This window comes from Bemisia tabaci, chromosome 1 (genome assembly GCF_918797505.1).
Source record: "Bemisia tabaci chromosome 1, PGI_BMITA_v3".
Classification (NCBI taxonomy): Eukaryota; Metazoa; Arthropoda; class Insecta; order Hemiptera; family Aleyrodidae; genus Bemisia; species Bemisia tabaci.
The window spans coordinates 44,450,794-44,467,022 of record NC_092793.1 but is presented as its reverse complement, the minus strand read 5'-3'; the positions used below and the strand labels follow the sequence as shown (position 1 = coordinate 44,467,022).

At 38.1% G+C, this 16,229-nt stretch overlaps 1 protein-coding gene across 9 annotated transcripts in view; it reads left to right on the top strand.

The window, feature by feature from the left end:
- The window catches only part of drongo (Arf GTPase activating protein drongo), a 94,228-nt gene extending 81,169 nt beyond the window's left edge, over nucleotides 1–13,059 (top strand). For 6 of the 9 annotated variants that reach the window (XM_072301374.1, XM_072301363.1, XM_072301350.1 and 3 more), the window contains 2 exons: nucleotides 3,950–4,077; nucleotides 12,912–13,059. In XM_072301374.1, the coding sequence (XP_072157475.1) occupies nucleotides 3,950–4,077; nucleotides 12,912–12,965 (182 nt within the window). In that variant the 3' untranslated portion in view covers nucleotides 12,966–13,059. Of the gene's footprint in view, nucleotides 1–2,507; nucleotides 2,611–3,949; nucleotides 4,078–8,154; nucleotides 8,997–12,911 lie in introns of those variants that run through there. The other 3 variants (XM_072301366.1, XM_072301358.1, XM_072301370.1) reach the window with 3 other exon arrangements.
- The last annotated feature ends 3,170 nt before the right edge of the window (nucleotides 13,060–16,229 follow it).

Here is a 16,229-nt window from a genome sequence, read left to right as displayed (position 1 = left end):
TCAATTAAGTCAGCGATTGTGCATGTATCGTAAAGGTCCTGAGGGAAACATTTGTTTCAGATACAAAACTCGTCAGCAAAAATCATTATGATATGATTTGTGCTCCGCATTGTAGTGAATTTCGATCGAAAAAACCGCATCTCGTTGAAACCCCTCCCTCCTTTACTCTACAGTTCAAAAGGCCTCCTGTTTTTCGAAATTTCAGCTATATTCGGACGAATTTCAAGGTATCTGTGAGGAAATCTTTTTGTTGATTTCCGTACAGTAATAACGGTGTTTAACGTGTTCTCAGTTTAAACTGCATTCGCATGCATTCTTCGATTTAAAGATGTTCTTCATATTTAGTCCTCTTTTGACCTCTCTTGTTTGTCAAAGATCGCAAAACGTTATTGCAAAACTACCCAGAAAAAAACATCGAAAACGGCTAGTCAATCTTCCAAACCATATCATAATACGTCTCATTCCAGACAACAAATACCCCAAGACCAAAAGAGAATACGCTTTTATGTTGATTTGTACGAATTTCTCTCCCTTTTTTCCCTCCGTATATACCGACTATACCGATGAAAATTCATCCTGATAAACAAATTAAGTTTTATGAGAAGTGAGATAACCCTCTGTACATCGCGATTTATCGAAAATCTGCCCTAGAATCCGGGAAATCACGCAAGGCTGCGTCCACTTAAGTTGCGTAAGGCGCGGCGCAGTGATGAATCGGGTCAAAACGCATACCAACGGAAAGTTCTTGCCACGGGGGTGTGCTTATAATTGAGCTCATGGATTCATTTATCATCGCACAAAAATGGTTATTGTATCATTTTAAACGTCAGAGAGTGATCTCTCTACAAAATACGAGAGGAGGTTTGTCTCTCCAACCAATGGAAAATTAATCGTCGTTGTAAATTTTGTAAATTTGAACATTTTCTATTCTTTTGAAAAATACCGGGAAAATTCTGAAGGAAACAGCACGTATATCCGTTACTCTAGTTAAATTTCAACATAGCTTCTAAACAAGCCCAAAATAATGAAAATTGGTCGAGAATGTGCCGAGATATAGCGCGCGTATGACTTGCGTAGCACGTCAATTGCCCGTATTCCGCCGTTTTCACAGCGCACCGCGTACCGCGACGCTTCACTTAAATTGCTCTAGCAGGTGCATTTTTTGACGCAAAAAAATTGTTTCGGTATCAATTGAAATGTGAGACAACTTAACATCGCCGTTATTCAAGGCAAAAAACCCATTTTCTCGCGTATTAAATAATTAAACGCTCTTGAAAATTGGGTGAAATTTCAAAATTTTCCTAAAGACCATTCATGTGTGCTTTAGGCAAAAAAATTTACGAGGTAGACTTCTGTAGCAGCATTTAAGCTTCAAAACGAGACCAAGAAAACGAAAATCGGACACGTAGTTTACGAGATATAGCGCGCTGAAAAAACGCTTAGCGGCCATCTTTAACGGCCGCCATCTTGGTTCCTGCACGGACCCCAGAGTGTTTCCCCTTCTAAAAGGGCTTCTTATGACCATAAGAATGATCCCTGAAAGCGGCAATTTCCAATCAAAAAGTGCAGAGTTTTTTTTTGTGTACCTACCCCGCGTACTAATTTCGGTGCCCGATCGATCGATTTTAGTGAGATTTTTGGCGACCAGGGGTATTTTTTGCAGGAGACTCGAATGTTCAGTCAAATTTTTAAAAGTTGAAAATCCAAAATGGCAGATGTTGCTTCAGATGCTATTGTGGCACCTGTTCAATCAAATTCAACGAAACTCGATAACAGAAGTTATATATTGTAATTTTCTTGTCAAAAAGTGCTCTTTGATACTGAATGTCACATAAATCAGTTGAATGAGTGCTAAGATAGTATTTTGGACCACAGCCGTCATTTTGGACTTTAAAATCTCAACAATTTGACTTCAGATTTGAGTTTCTTGTCAAGAAATACCCAAAGAAACCGGACAGCACTATAATTAAGTATTTTTTTTTTTTTTTTTCTTCCCCTCTTACTGAAAAAGCATTTTAGGCCACACTTGCCACCTTGGATTTTTGAAGTTTCAGAAATCCACGCAACATTTGAGTTTCTCATAATTTTATACCTACGGACACCAAGTTTTCACCATAATTGATTGAATGTGCACTGTATTAGCGCTCTAAGGCACATCTATCATTTTTTATTTTTTAATTTTAAAATTTTAACCCTGAATCGAACGTATTTTTGTCAAAAAGAATTATGTGAAAATCCATCAAAGAGAATTAACATGCAAACCCCGTGCACATAGTCCCTTTTGATTTGATTCATTTTTGCATCGTTTCTTTTAGCTTTATACATCCGATTCAGGTTTCCCATCAAAAAACACATCTGGCTACCATTTTTTCCTCATTTCTCGAACAGTCCCCGAGAAAGTCTTTTAGCACACATTTCTTTTTGATTTTATTCGTTATCAAGGATTCTGAAAAGTTAAAAGCACTGTGTACAGTTTCATTCATATCTCGCTTAATCTGCATTTTCAGAAATGTTGACAATATACGAGGACCTTTCCCACCAAACAGCATTTACGCGTATAAGCTGATTGCTCGGAAATTTGCGATGAAGATAACTCATACCCTAAATGAGGTACCTTTTGAATCTCATGTCGATAGCTACCAAAGATCAGCAGATAAGATTTTTTTGGTGTCCAAAGGTAGACTTATCAGTGCATTATTGAGCAAACAGCGTACACGCATTTCATGCCTTTGCTCAGAAATTCTATTTGCAGTGTATCATACCAAGGTATGAAATGAACGGTTTACGTTCTACCATACTTTCTTACCCACAGGAATCATTTTCAAGGGGAGAGGAGGGGGGTGAAACACCTATAAATGAACTACTTGGGAAGACCCCATTTTACTGCGATGTTTACCGTTTATTGAACAGCTAACACCAAAAATTGGTGCATCAAGCCTTTTTTAGAAGCTCAGGGACATTGGATTTATCTTATGTCTTTGATATCATAAAAAAAAATTCTTTGCATAATTTCATATTGCACTTTTTTAAGCTTTCTCCCCAGAAACACCCTATTTCTGAGCAAACAGCATATATGTAACTTCAAAAATTAATGATTTCAGACCAGAAATAACATCCTATACTTCTGTTTTGGATGGATATTAGTCCACAGGGATATAATTGGTAGAAATAGACCATTTTTCGTTTAGTTCCGACGACACACCGGAATCTGCGTACGAATGAAAACTTTAAATACGATTTTCTGACACCTGCTATTTTTCATATAAGCTATTTGGTCGGAATTGTCCATATGTCTTTAGAGAAACTTTCTAGCTTTATTCAAGCCTTACAAATTCAATATCAGTCTACGTAATAATTAAGAAATGCCAATGGTTTTCAAAAATTTTACATAGTTCCATTTGGTATAACCGCGTCCAGTTATAAGTATGGAATAGATTCCAAACTCAGTTTTGTTCTTCTGAAGGGTAAAATTTATATTAAATAAAGCCAATGTTTTTAACTTGACATGATCTGTGATATTCATCTTATTTCATCATGTATTTTCTCTCTGCATGAGAAAACTTCCATCTGAAAAAAACTAAATTACGTAATAACATGAGCAAAAATAATTTAGGTCATTGAGAATTGGCCCGTCAAAAAGTTAAGATTTGTTTTTACGTAAATCTTTAGTGCTAATTCAGAGAATGACTCTCATTCTTTCAGATCAGTTCAGCTCTCCTTGATAAAAATGGAAAATTTTCCAAAAATACGATTTAAAAAACCAAACTCATTGCAAGTGCTCCCCCCCTCCACCAGGAGCAGAGAAAGACGTACTTTTACGTCAAAAACTGCATCAAGTGACAACTATAACGAAATTTTCCATTCCAAAATTAAAGAAAAGGAAATATTTCCATAAACTTTTTTTTTGCCAAGTAAATTTGATTTTACTCTATTTCAATGTATTTTTTAGAGTCTGCTTGGTCCATTCCACCTCATGGACAAAGTTCGAATGGATTTCCAACCAGTCAGTCATTAAATTTCCCTTCTACCAAAGCTTGGATTAAAACTGATTCATCCGTACATAGTAATCCATTTGTGGTAAGTGATGCACTCTACCTGGCTTTATTATTTTTTCATTCTTGAGGTGGAAAATGGGGATCATGTGTAAGTTGAAAGAGAAAAAACGTTTCAAAATGTTTGTGCCCCTTTGCTTTTAGAATGAGAGCAGTACTAACATAATACATATGTAGATAGTGAACATCCCTAAATGCTACCTCTTTTCCCTTCTGTACCAAGATCCTTAATGGTTGAGAGAGACTCCCTCCATTTTCAACAGGATCATTATTGGAATTGATGTACAAAGCGATTGACAAAGAAGACAAAGGGAGAATGGAGCTATACTATAGATGCTATTAGTGGCACGTCACAGCCGATACCAATTGTATTGAATTGGATCCAAAAATCAAACATAACCTCATATTGGCCACATCCCTCCCATTAATCATCAGAATTTTACTGTCAAAAGGCAGGTAACTAGAGTGGTCTAGTAGTGGCTTAACTCATGGCGGCCCTTGTAGGAATTTCCTCCTTTCTGAAAATGCTTTGCCGTGTCAGGTTAATCATTCAGGGACGTCCTATGATCAAAAATACTGTCTCTAACACAAATTTTTATTTCAAACTGGGCAAACTATCCCTGAAATAGTTAAGTTTGACATTGTAATAGTAAGGTGATGCCATTGTTTGGATCCAATTCTATAGGATCGATTCCGGCTGTGATAAACATTAATAGTCAATTCAAACAAGTGATTATTATAGACTTACAGGAAAAATGATGGACCAGTGGTAGGGTCTTTCAGTGGTTGCCATGAGTTGGTCTAGTATTTACCCTCTTTTTCCATTGTAACAATCAGCCTCCACAAATAGGATTGCTTTATTTTCCCTATGTCTTCTTTGTCTATCGTTTCATCTACAAATGTCAATAAGCAATAATTTCTCATTGCAGAGATAAGGCTAAGCCCTTCTAGATGATGCCCCTCTGTGTGACAATCCATTTGCCAATATAGTATTTTTTAGCCCACACTTATTGCAACTCTGCCGGCCAATAGATTGCTCTTATCAGTCATATATTGTATGTTGACAGCAGGTATCTTTCAGATCTAAAACCTGCAATACATGTAAAAACACAAAATTCATATACTGTGATGAGATTGGTAGGCATGATTGTACGAATTATGGTGATCATTTTGTGAGAACGGATGAGCTGAAATTATTTTGCACACTACCATTATCTTTTGACTGTAAATCTACAGAAGCAGTAATCACCAGATTTTCAATGAATAATTCTTCTTTGAAAAAACTATCACTTGTCTCCTCTAACAAACAGAAGAGACTCTAAGCTAAATAACTGACACCTCTCAGCCAGATTTGAATATAAACTGTAATGAACTCGGCATTCTCAATTAGAACATTAGTAGCACAGTCAGCAATTCATATAAAATACGTCTTGGGCTTCGAAAATTGCCATTATTTCCTGACACCCCTTTGTCCCACCCAACTGTAATTCAAACATGATGTAGATATTATCTCATTCATTCAAGAGTATATGAGGACTTATCTGTTACAATTGCGGATGTCGAGTTTTCACATTGTGAGGAAATCGCGTTTGAAGTTTTCGAAGCTTTGAACTTTGCTGCCTGTAGAACCGAGAGGATTTTTATAAAGACTAGCTGCTTCAGCTCGCTAGGCTCGCTTGCGCCGGTAGCCAGGGGCAAGCCCCCTGGACACTTGCGGAGCGAGTGACTGTTGGCTCGCCTCGCGAGCCAAATTTTGTTCTTACAAGTAATTAGAGGACTTCCTGGTGGCAAAATGATAAATTCAAAAACAAAGAATAAGAAACTACTAATGATAACCACCTACTTCTAGAAAAAGAAACATCCTTGCAAAATAAAAAACACTCCTGTGAAAGAAAATCAAAACACTTTGTGAAAATTAAACGATGCGAAAGGGTGAAGATTAATCACTGATTCTCTTGGAAAAATACATAAGCTGCTGTCAAAAAGATAATTATTAATAAAACCTGTGCTGCCGTAAAAAGGAAAATTATCTTCTGAAAAATACACATCAAAATTAAGTAATTTTCATGTAAAAAAAAAACTAAAGACAAAATCAAGAAAGCAAAACTCTAGATGCACTGATAAGAAACATGGACAAACCGAGAACTCATTATGAGCAATGTGACGAAGGAAATGCGTAGCAGGTGTTCCGAGTCGGACAGCATAAGGAAGGGAGTGATACTGCCATAGAACCCATGCCAGGGTAGAAGGATGACACGTGTTGTGAGCAGGTAGGGATGGGTTTACTTGGAGAGGGAAACGGAAAATCAGAGGGTGGGAGGTCCCCCAACCATATGACTCGTCCAGCGTCAAAAACGCAAATACGTCGTCATCAAATCGAGGTAAATTTTGCAACATCGGTCGCGCAAATCGAAAAACCAAGGGGTGCTAGCACATTTACAGCCTAAGAGCTTTCATTTAAAACAAATCCGAGGAAAATCGGTCCAGTAGTCTCCGAGATCGAATTAGGACAAACCGTCCAAACTGAAGGAGGACAAAAAAAGCCTTAGGATATTAAATATAGATATAGATTTTCATGAAGAGCAACCCTTCCTGTAAATAACACACGTTTTGCGATTTATGTAAGTGAAAAATTGAAGGAGTAACAGCGATTAGGAAAAAATGTGACATCCGCTGTTTTTACTGATAACGTATTTTTATGCATGAAACAAAGTCTTCGGGAGGGTTAAGGCCGGTGAAACGATTGAAATGAACCAAAAGTAAGTCAATGCTGAGTCATTTAATAAAATTGAACAAAAAACCAGACCGTTTTTAACTTCTAGAACAAAAATAAGGAACAAATTATAAAATCAGTCAAAAAATCAACAATTCTAGCGAGACTGTCCCAATACGTATCATTTGAGTGTCAGCTATAGCCCATGGTCGGTGCGCGGGCAGTTATCGCAAGTGGATTCGAATCTCTACCATGTCCTGCCGTGCTGGCGGGGGAGAATAGTGGATTCTCACATCCACTGTTTTTAGAAATAACATGGTTTTCAGTTCATATCTCGCCGAAAAATTGTCCTAGAAATCTGAAACTTTGCACAGGCATTCTTGAGGGTTCCAGAATTCGAAAAAAGCGTTTGTCCTAAAAATGGTGGAGGTCAGCGACCGCTGTTGTTACATATATATCCTCATATATCGTCACTCCTCTGACGTAAGGGCGTATCTCGTTTTTTGCTACTTTTCAGGAGAGCAAAAATAAGACTTCTGGTACTTTCTTTTGCGTGCCATTCTCCAGCTATTCAACCTACAGGTATCATTCTTTTATCAGCTTATAGGAAAAAAGGTCAGGATTTAAATTATATCAATTTTTCTTTTGAACATTGACTTTAAAAGAGGTTTCAGACGAGTTTATTGAAAGATGCCAAAATACGCCACTACGTCAAATCTGTTTCTGTGCGCGGCAACCAGATACGTCCCTCTTTTGATGATGCAGGGCTGTCAGTTAACAGCTGATATTAGTTTCAACTCGTTTCCCTTGAAACTCGTTCCCCTCGTTCATTTGAAACACCCTTTGCCAATGAACTTTTAATAGAATTTTGACTAACATGCACTTGGAAATACTGATAAAAAATGCAAAATAAAATACGGAAAAAGTACTCACACTGTCAGGACCCAAGTTTTGCGCAGACGAGGAAAAAATCCAAATTTTAAGCTGTTTCCGCTAGAGGCACTGCCTCTAATTTCACCGCACTTACACTATTCATAGTCCTGTCTATTTTTTCTATTAATACATCCATGTTGATCGTAAAATATATCACAAATTTGTCACCAGTAACCGTGATCCAGAGACCGCGCCGTTTCAAAGTCGCGTCACCATAGCTAGCTCGGCTGAAGACTAACTCAGAGAGATCCAGTTTTGGGTGTATACATCCCTCCTCTCATCTATTCTCACTAACTTGCTTGAGTTTGCGAGATTACTCAATTATTACGAATTTTCGAGATAAAAGAGTGAAAAGAAGGATGGCAAGAGCTCGACCGGCAAGGGATGAGAATTTGCCAACTAAGGACCAGCCCTTACTTTGTCCTCGTACATCACAATGTTTTTGGTATTTTTCAGCTGAACGAACAGGGTGGAAAAATTTGAAATCAACACCCCAAATACAGTGTTGGACTCACATTCCCTACTTCCTCTTTTCGTCGAAGGCTTAGCTACCGACTCTCCTGCCCTGCATTGAGCTGTTCCGAGGAAATCATATGTCAATAGTCAGTGCAAGCTTGCCTGCCTCTTGTTTCTTCCACTTGTGCGTGAATGGGTGTAATTAGGCACAAAACCACTTTCTAGAAGCCACAGCGGCTGGGGTGGCCGAGGGTTATTTCTTTGATACTGCCTTACCGATGCGACTGTAGAAAATGTTGCAGCGAGCACACAAAAGGCGGCCTGGGAAAATCAGTCCACACAGAGGCGAAGATGATTAGTAGTAAACAGGAGTGCCACTTGCATTAATTTGCGGAAATATTATTATGTTCGATGAGCAAGAATCACACTGAGACAAACGTTCGTCTGTAGACGGCACATGCAAATTCAATTTGGACATTCTAGCGTGGCATAGTTTGAATCAGCATTGCAAGCTTATGCTCTAGATGTATGATTAGATAGTTTTAATGAAAAATTTAGGTCATATGAATATCAAAAAGTTTCTCTAAGATATGATTGACTTTGTCGCTGGACATGCTGCATGAAAGGCGTTAGGGATACTCACTACTGAGGATCGGCTCGACGTAGGGGTGCATCTTCCAGTGTGGAGGCAGAGATACACCCTTACCTTGTGTCACTTTTTTGGCAATAAGGAGATATGCCCTTCAAATCGAGGTACGCCCTTACATCAGAGGAGCGATGATATCCGTGCAACTTTTTTAGCAGAGCACAGAAAAAGGACTGAGGCACTGCAATTTGTACACAACACGCACCTAAAGTACAATCATTGCACGACAGTAGCAACAATTATCAACAATTAACTGCTGTTTTCTGCAGTTGTAACAAAAAGGAATCGATTTTTAAAATAAGCAGTATTTCTTCTCACAAGATCAATACAAATACTGTCCAAAAACCGGCAATAGACCTTGTTCTTGAGTACCGTAAAATATTTTTGACTTGTGGTTTGTAAAAGGCTGTAGAACAACATGTTGGTTTCACGATAACTTAAATGCTGAATTCAGTAAAATTAAAAAAACTCCGACAAAGCCTACATTCAATTTTTGCGCCATTTTAGATGGGCACCAATTTGTTTCGTGCAATTTTGCAAAAGTTTTTGTAAGGTGATACTAGAAATTATTTGTTTGAGGAATTTAGTCACTTTTTGGAGCAATTTGAAACACAAATGAAGGTCAAGCAAATGTGTGTAAGGTTTGGTCCTATTTTGACTAGATTTACTGGATTACTTTCGCTTTTTCTAAAGGGACTGCTGGGAGAGGGCCCGAAGGGCTCCAGGACTACAAAATTAGAATTCCCTGGAAACAATTTCCCATTTGATCTCACTTATTTGATACTGTTGTACCGCAAACCTCCCGAAAAGTGTTGGTGCAGGTGGCTGTATCACCCTGAGTACTACTGATCAGTTTAGAATGTTAAGATTTGGGAAAATTAAAACTCGGACTTTTAAGTCAATGCTTACCCGTGAGCTGAGGAGTGTTATTAATTCAATACACTGTTATATTTGTATCATTTGAATGAGTTTGTTTAGTCATCTCTAATTCTTGCAGTTTTGATAGCTAAAGAAAGCATATTGGTAACAGGGGAGTAAACATAAGCGCATTGGAATCTTTCGATTTGCATGAATATCATGACTGTTCTAAGGTCAATGAAGCACTTCAAAATGAGTTCATGAAGATTGAAAGACTTTGATGTGTGTATGTATCGTATGTTCACTCCTTTCCAATGCATGCGCACTGACCATGGATCGTGCCAGAGGGAACGTGAGGTCAAAAGTGTGGCTAAAGCGGGGCCAATCAGCATAGCCGCCATCTTGGATGGCCCGGTGTCGCGCATGTAAATCTAAGCTCAACATTTGCAACTGCGAAGTCATTTCCAGTTGGTTAGTACTCTTCAAAAAAATCGGGGGAAATTTCTGTGAACAGTGTGTGCTCTCTAATTTTCAAAAATGGTAGAATTAGAAATTACTGAACAAGCTCACTGTTGTAGTGTGGATGGTTAGTTGAAATTCTGAAATGTAAGATGTATTCCACGGTGCCCCTGAACTCACTTTAAATGCGACTTTGTTGTACATCAAAAATTCAAGTTGGAGGTTGTAGTGGGGTACTCCCTGATGGGTTTTTGGGCAATTTCGAAATAGGTTGTCGGAGCTCCTCGAAAAATAATCGCATTTTTGTGGTTTTTTAGGGGTAAAATAGCAAAATTGGCCTCCGGGCGACAAATTAAACCCCCTCTCCCTCATCCTTGCCTTGACCGATCTGAATTTTTAGTATGTTTTTACCTGGTATAAGATGGGACTTTTCTGAAATTTTCATGCCCATACAAATTTTTTTGCTCCCGCGGCAGCGTTGCCAAGTTGCGGACTCCAAAATATCGAATTTAATGATAAAATGAAGGTTTCGGAGTGTGATTTCCATTCAAAATCAAAAATTCAAATTGTAAGTTGTAGTAGGGTACTGCCTGATGGGGTTTTGGCCAATTTCGAAGTAGAGTGTTTGAGATTTTTGAAAAGTAATCGAATTTTTGCGGTTTTTTAAGGGTAAAATAGCACACTGAGCACGGGGCGGCAAGTTGAACCTTTCCTCTCTCATCCTTGCCGTGACCGATCTGAACTTTTAGTATGTATTAACCTGGTATAAGATGTGACTTTTCTGAAATTTTCATGCCCATACAAAATTTTTTGCCCCCCGCGGCAGCGTTGCCAATTTGCGGACTCAAAAATATCGAATTTGATGATAAAATGAAGGTTTCGAGGTGTGATTTCCTCCAAAATTTCACGAAAAATGTGCAATCTGAGAGTTTTCGATAAGAAAAGGCATACTTGAACAATTTAGAGTTGCAGTGTTGCCAGCTTTTGATTTAAAATTCGTCAAAATGACCCAAATCGCGTTGCAACCTCGAGCGCTGGATTTTTATTTTGTTCAGAATTGGTTATTACGGTTCTTCTGTACTCTATGCATTTAGGTACCATGAAAATTATGCCATTACTTACTTGATGGGTGCAGCTAACTCAAAAAGAGAGGCCGGATAAAGCGATGAGTCGGGGGAAAACGAGCGGTTCGGGTTGACAGAAAGTTCTTAAATCTACTCCATCACCAGAAAGTAGAATTTGAGAACTTTCTCCCACCCCCCAAACCTTATCCCTGTTGCAGTCAATCCTTTGAACATTTGATCTGAAATTTTGCCCCCGAATTTTTACCAAAAACATGAAAAATAAAAACGCGTTTTTGTGCAAAAACACATCATGTTTTTGGTAAAAATTCGGGGGCAAAATTTCAGATCAGATGTTCAAAGGATTGACTGCAACAGGGATAAGGTTTGGGGGGTGGGAGAAAGTTCTCAAATTCTACTTTCTGGTGATGGAGTAGATTTAAGAACTTTCTGTCAACCCGAACCGCTCGTTTTCCCCCGACTCATCGCTTTATCCGGCCTCTCTTTTTGAGTTAGCTGCACCCATCAAGTAAGTAATGGCATAATTTTCATGGTACCTAAATGCATAGAGTACAGAAGAACCGTAATAACCAATTCTGAACAAAATAAAAATCCAGCGCTCGAGGTTGCAACGCGATTTGGGTCATTTTGACGAATTTTAAATCAAAAGCTGGCAACACTGCAACTCTAAATTGTTCAAGTATGCCTTTTCTTATCGAAAACTCTCAGATTGCACATTTTTCGTGAAATTTTGGAGGAAATCACACCTCGAAACCTTCATTTTATCATCAAATTCGATATTTTTGAGTCCGCAAAGTGGCAACGCTGCCGCGGGGGGCAAAAAATTTTGTATGGGCATGAAAATTTCAGAAAAGTCACATTTTATACCAGGTTAATACATACTAAAAGTTCAGATCGGTCACGGCAAGGATGAGAGAGAAAAGGTTCAACTTGCCGCCCCGTGCTCAGTGTGCTATTTTACCCTTAAAAAACCGCAAAAATTCGATTATTTTTCAAAAATCTCAAACACTCTACTTCGAAATTGGCCAAAACCCCATCAGGCAGTACCCTACTACAACTTACAATTTGAATTTTTGATTTTGAATGGAAATCACACTCCGAAACCTTCATTTTATCATTAACATACAACGCAATTTGGGTCATTTTGACGAATTTTAAATCAAAAGCTGGCAACACTGCAACTCTAAATTGTTCAAGTATGCCTTTTCTTATCGAAAACTCTCAGATTGCACATTTTTCGTGAAATTTTGGAGGAAATCACACCTCGAAACCTTCATTTTATCATCAAATTCGATATATTGGAGTCCGCAACTTGGCAACGCTGCCGCGGGAGCAAAAAAATTTGTATGGGCATGAAAATTTCAGAAAAGTCCCATCTTATACCAGGTAAAAACATACTAAAAATTCAGATCGGTCAAGGCAAGGATGAGGGAGAGGGGGTTTAATTTGTCGCCCGGAGGCCAATTTTGCTATTTTACCCCTAAAAAACCACAAAAATGCGATTATTTTTCGAGGAGCTCCGACAACCTATTTCGAAATTGCCCAAAAACCCATCAGGGAGTACCCCACTACAACCTCCAACTTGAATTTTTGATGTACAACAAAGTCGCATTTAATGTGAGTTCAGGGGCACCGTGATTCGAGAATATTTTCTGTTGTATTTCCTCCCTAATAGCTGTTTATTCAACTTTTTTCTCTCGTTGTTCTTACAGTTCAGCCCCGGTCCGAAGGATGCTGGACACCACTCAAGTAATCCATTTCTCTAGTGGTTGTAGCTCTTTCAACAAATCGAGTTCTGTTTTTGGTCTCCTACTTATTAGAATGGCCTAGTTTTGACAAATTAAAAGATTTTCAATCATACCTATTTTATTACTTGTTTTTCATCCTGATGACTACGAATACTCATGATACAAGTGTGTATCCTTGTATACAAAGTAAGGTTTTAAGCGTTTTTAGTTCTTCCCCCTCTCCCCAAACTGTTGCTGTGCCTAAACTCTCAAAATCTGAGTGATATAAATATATTTTTTCCCAAATGTTTCATAATTCATTTCAACAGGCTTGTCAACCTGTTGCTAATTATTGAATTTTTTTGTAAAAAGTGTATCGGCAGATCGCTTAGTACTTACTCAGATTTTCGAGCAGTATAACTCCTGCTGATGCTCTGTTTTAAAAACGGCTCTTTGTAAAAATTGAAATTTTACATGGTGAAGGAATTATTCCCCAAGAAACCAGCCCTACAATTAAGGATTGGTGTTCTGTTTGTCTTAAGTAGAATCAAGAAGTTTTTATTCTCTAACCCAGGTTGTGTCTCACAACCCTTTTACCCTTAAAATTATTCCTGCGATGCATGTAGTCTTCTCCTTTCTCTTCAAAGTTGTTTTAATTTAGAGTGCAATTTTTTTTTTTTTGTAAAATATAAGTCCATAAACTTGTAAAAGTTTAAGAATGTCTTTTATTGAGACATCCTAAGATTGGTGCAAGCTTGTATTCCTGAAGGTACTTAATGTATTGTAAAACATCGATTTAACAATTGTCATTGGAGGGACAAAAATGTGCGTTAAAATTAAATGCATCAAAAACGCAATGAAAAATGTTCATCGTTGTTCAAGTTGATCCCTGTAGCCTCAGAAATGTTTTGCAACTGGCTATGTGTACATGCGGCCGTTTTGCAGCTTACTGTTGCATAAACAACAGCAAGTATTATCGGATAAAAGGGAGTAAGTCTACCGGAAAAAAATGGTCCAAAAAAATGTCAAACGTTGATGAAACATTAAGATCGCATGAGCACACAAAAGACTCACAATCAGACATGTGACCACGCCTGGCAGTGTTTCAGTAGGGAGGATGTAATAGCCTGTACGTAAACGATGAGGCCCAGTTAAAACAACATTTCTGTAAATGGTATACATTGTGTGTCACAGCATAATGTTTAATTCTCAACATATTGTGATGAGATTGGATCTGGCAAATTTCCCAAGTTTCCTCGTTGAAAAAGTAGTTTTTTTCTTTCTATTTTATTTTTATTATTATTATTATTATCATTATTTTTTTTTTTATTTTTTTTTTTTGGTCATCACTAGCCCTTGAAATTGTTTTTATATCAAATCAAGAATTGCTGTGACAGCGTTATTTCAAATTAAAAAAATTGTCATTTATGTGCATGGAACTTTGGCAGGTTCTTATATCGAAACAACTGTGAAATTGAAAGTTGCTATTTTTAAGTCTTAATGTATTATTTTCATTTTCGGTCTCCAGGAATAGTAAAACACTAGTTATAAAATATAGCTGTACTTGTAAGTTTAGTGTCCTTACTGTAGCTCAAAGGGCTAAAATTGACATACAAAGAAGGAGAAGGGAAAATGGAGCTATCCTTTTGGTGAAAATGGGTTGTTGCAATGGACAAAGAAGATGAGCAATGAACTAACCAATGGCAAACCACAAGGGATCCTATAGTTAGTTCATAACTTTCTCTCTAAGTCTGTAACAACCATCTGAATAACTAAAAGACCAACTAGACCGCATTTTGCGATTGGGGAGTACACTTTCTGGCTCAGTTTGCTAGACCCCTCCCCCTAAAAACTATGTCTTCCTCAACATACCTCCCGCCCCGCTTCTTGAGGAAATCGTAGGAAATCGATAAAAATCAGTAGATACAGTCTGTCGAGTTAAAATATGATTAGTGTCTTTTATTGAGTATCAAATATATGTTGTGTTCTCTCCCCCCCCCCTTTTTGGGGGAAAACGCAGAAAGTCGATAAAAATCAGTAGATGTAGTTAAAGAGCTTGATGCAAAAACGGCTTTTTTCGCCCCCCCTCTGGAATTTCTTCAGACTTTGTCTATTGATTACTCATCCTTGAGCCCTTCTTTTCCCCGATTTTCAGACCACCAAAAAATTTTTTTTTTGGGGGGGGGAGCTAGGGGGGTGGAAGTCAAAACCTGTGTACCTCGATTTCTCTCAAACGAAGAAAGATATCGAGGTCGGGTTTGGACGAAAAATCGTCTAAAATTGCATACTCTAAGATTCTAAAGGTCGAAATCCCGATATCATATTTTTAAGCGAACATATGTGTTTTTTTTTTCAGTTTTTGGGTCTAGAAAATTTCTTTTAAACAAAAAATTTACGAAGATCTCAATTTTTTATTTGAACCAAAACCAGTTTTTTAAATTGTTCGTCTTTTTCCGCATCCAACGAGTGGTCCATTAAGCTGGGGAACCAAACGGTTCCGGAGTTATGATCGATTGAAGTTTCCGCTCAACGCGTGCCGGCCGATTTTCGCGTGCAAAAAAAGTCGAATTTCAATGTTATTAAATCAGATTGAATGTTCAAACTGAGCAAAATGCATTATTAGGGACTTTTGAGGGTCGCTGAGTTCAGAAATTACAGATACTTCCAAAAAATTCACGTTTTTAAAATTGCAGCTCCGTAGCGCTATTTTAGAGGCCCACTGAGCGGCCAGTCGGCGCTCATAACTCCGGAACCGTTTGGTTCCCCAGCTTAATGGACCACTCGTTGGATGCGGAAAAAGAAGAACAATTTAAAAACTGGTTTTGGTTCAAATGAAAAATTGAGATCTTCATAAATTTTTTGTTTAAAAGAAATTTTCTAGACCCAAAAACTGGAAAAAAACACATATGTTCACATAAAAATGTGTTATCGGGATTTCGACCTGTAGACAATTAGAGTATGCAATTTTGGACGATTTTTCGTCCAAACCGGACCTCGATATCTTTCTTCGTTTGAGAGAAATCGAGGTACACAGGTTTTGACTTCCACCCCCCTAGCTCCCCCCCCCAAAAAAAATTTTTTTGGGGATCTGAAAATCTGGGAAAAGAAGCGCTCAAGTATGAGTAATCTATAGACAAAGTCTGAAGAAATTCCAGAGGGGGGGGGGGGAAAGAGCCGTTTTTGCATCAAGCTCTTTCAAGCAAGCATTCTCAACCTTTTTGCCTTCAGGAAAGCTTACATTTTCTTTGGCTTGACCCCCCTCTCTCCCTGTCACCTACAGTCATCCACCGCTGAACCCCCCTC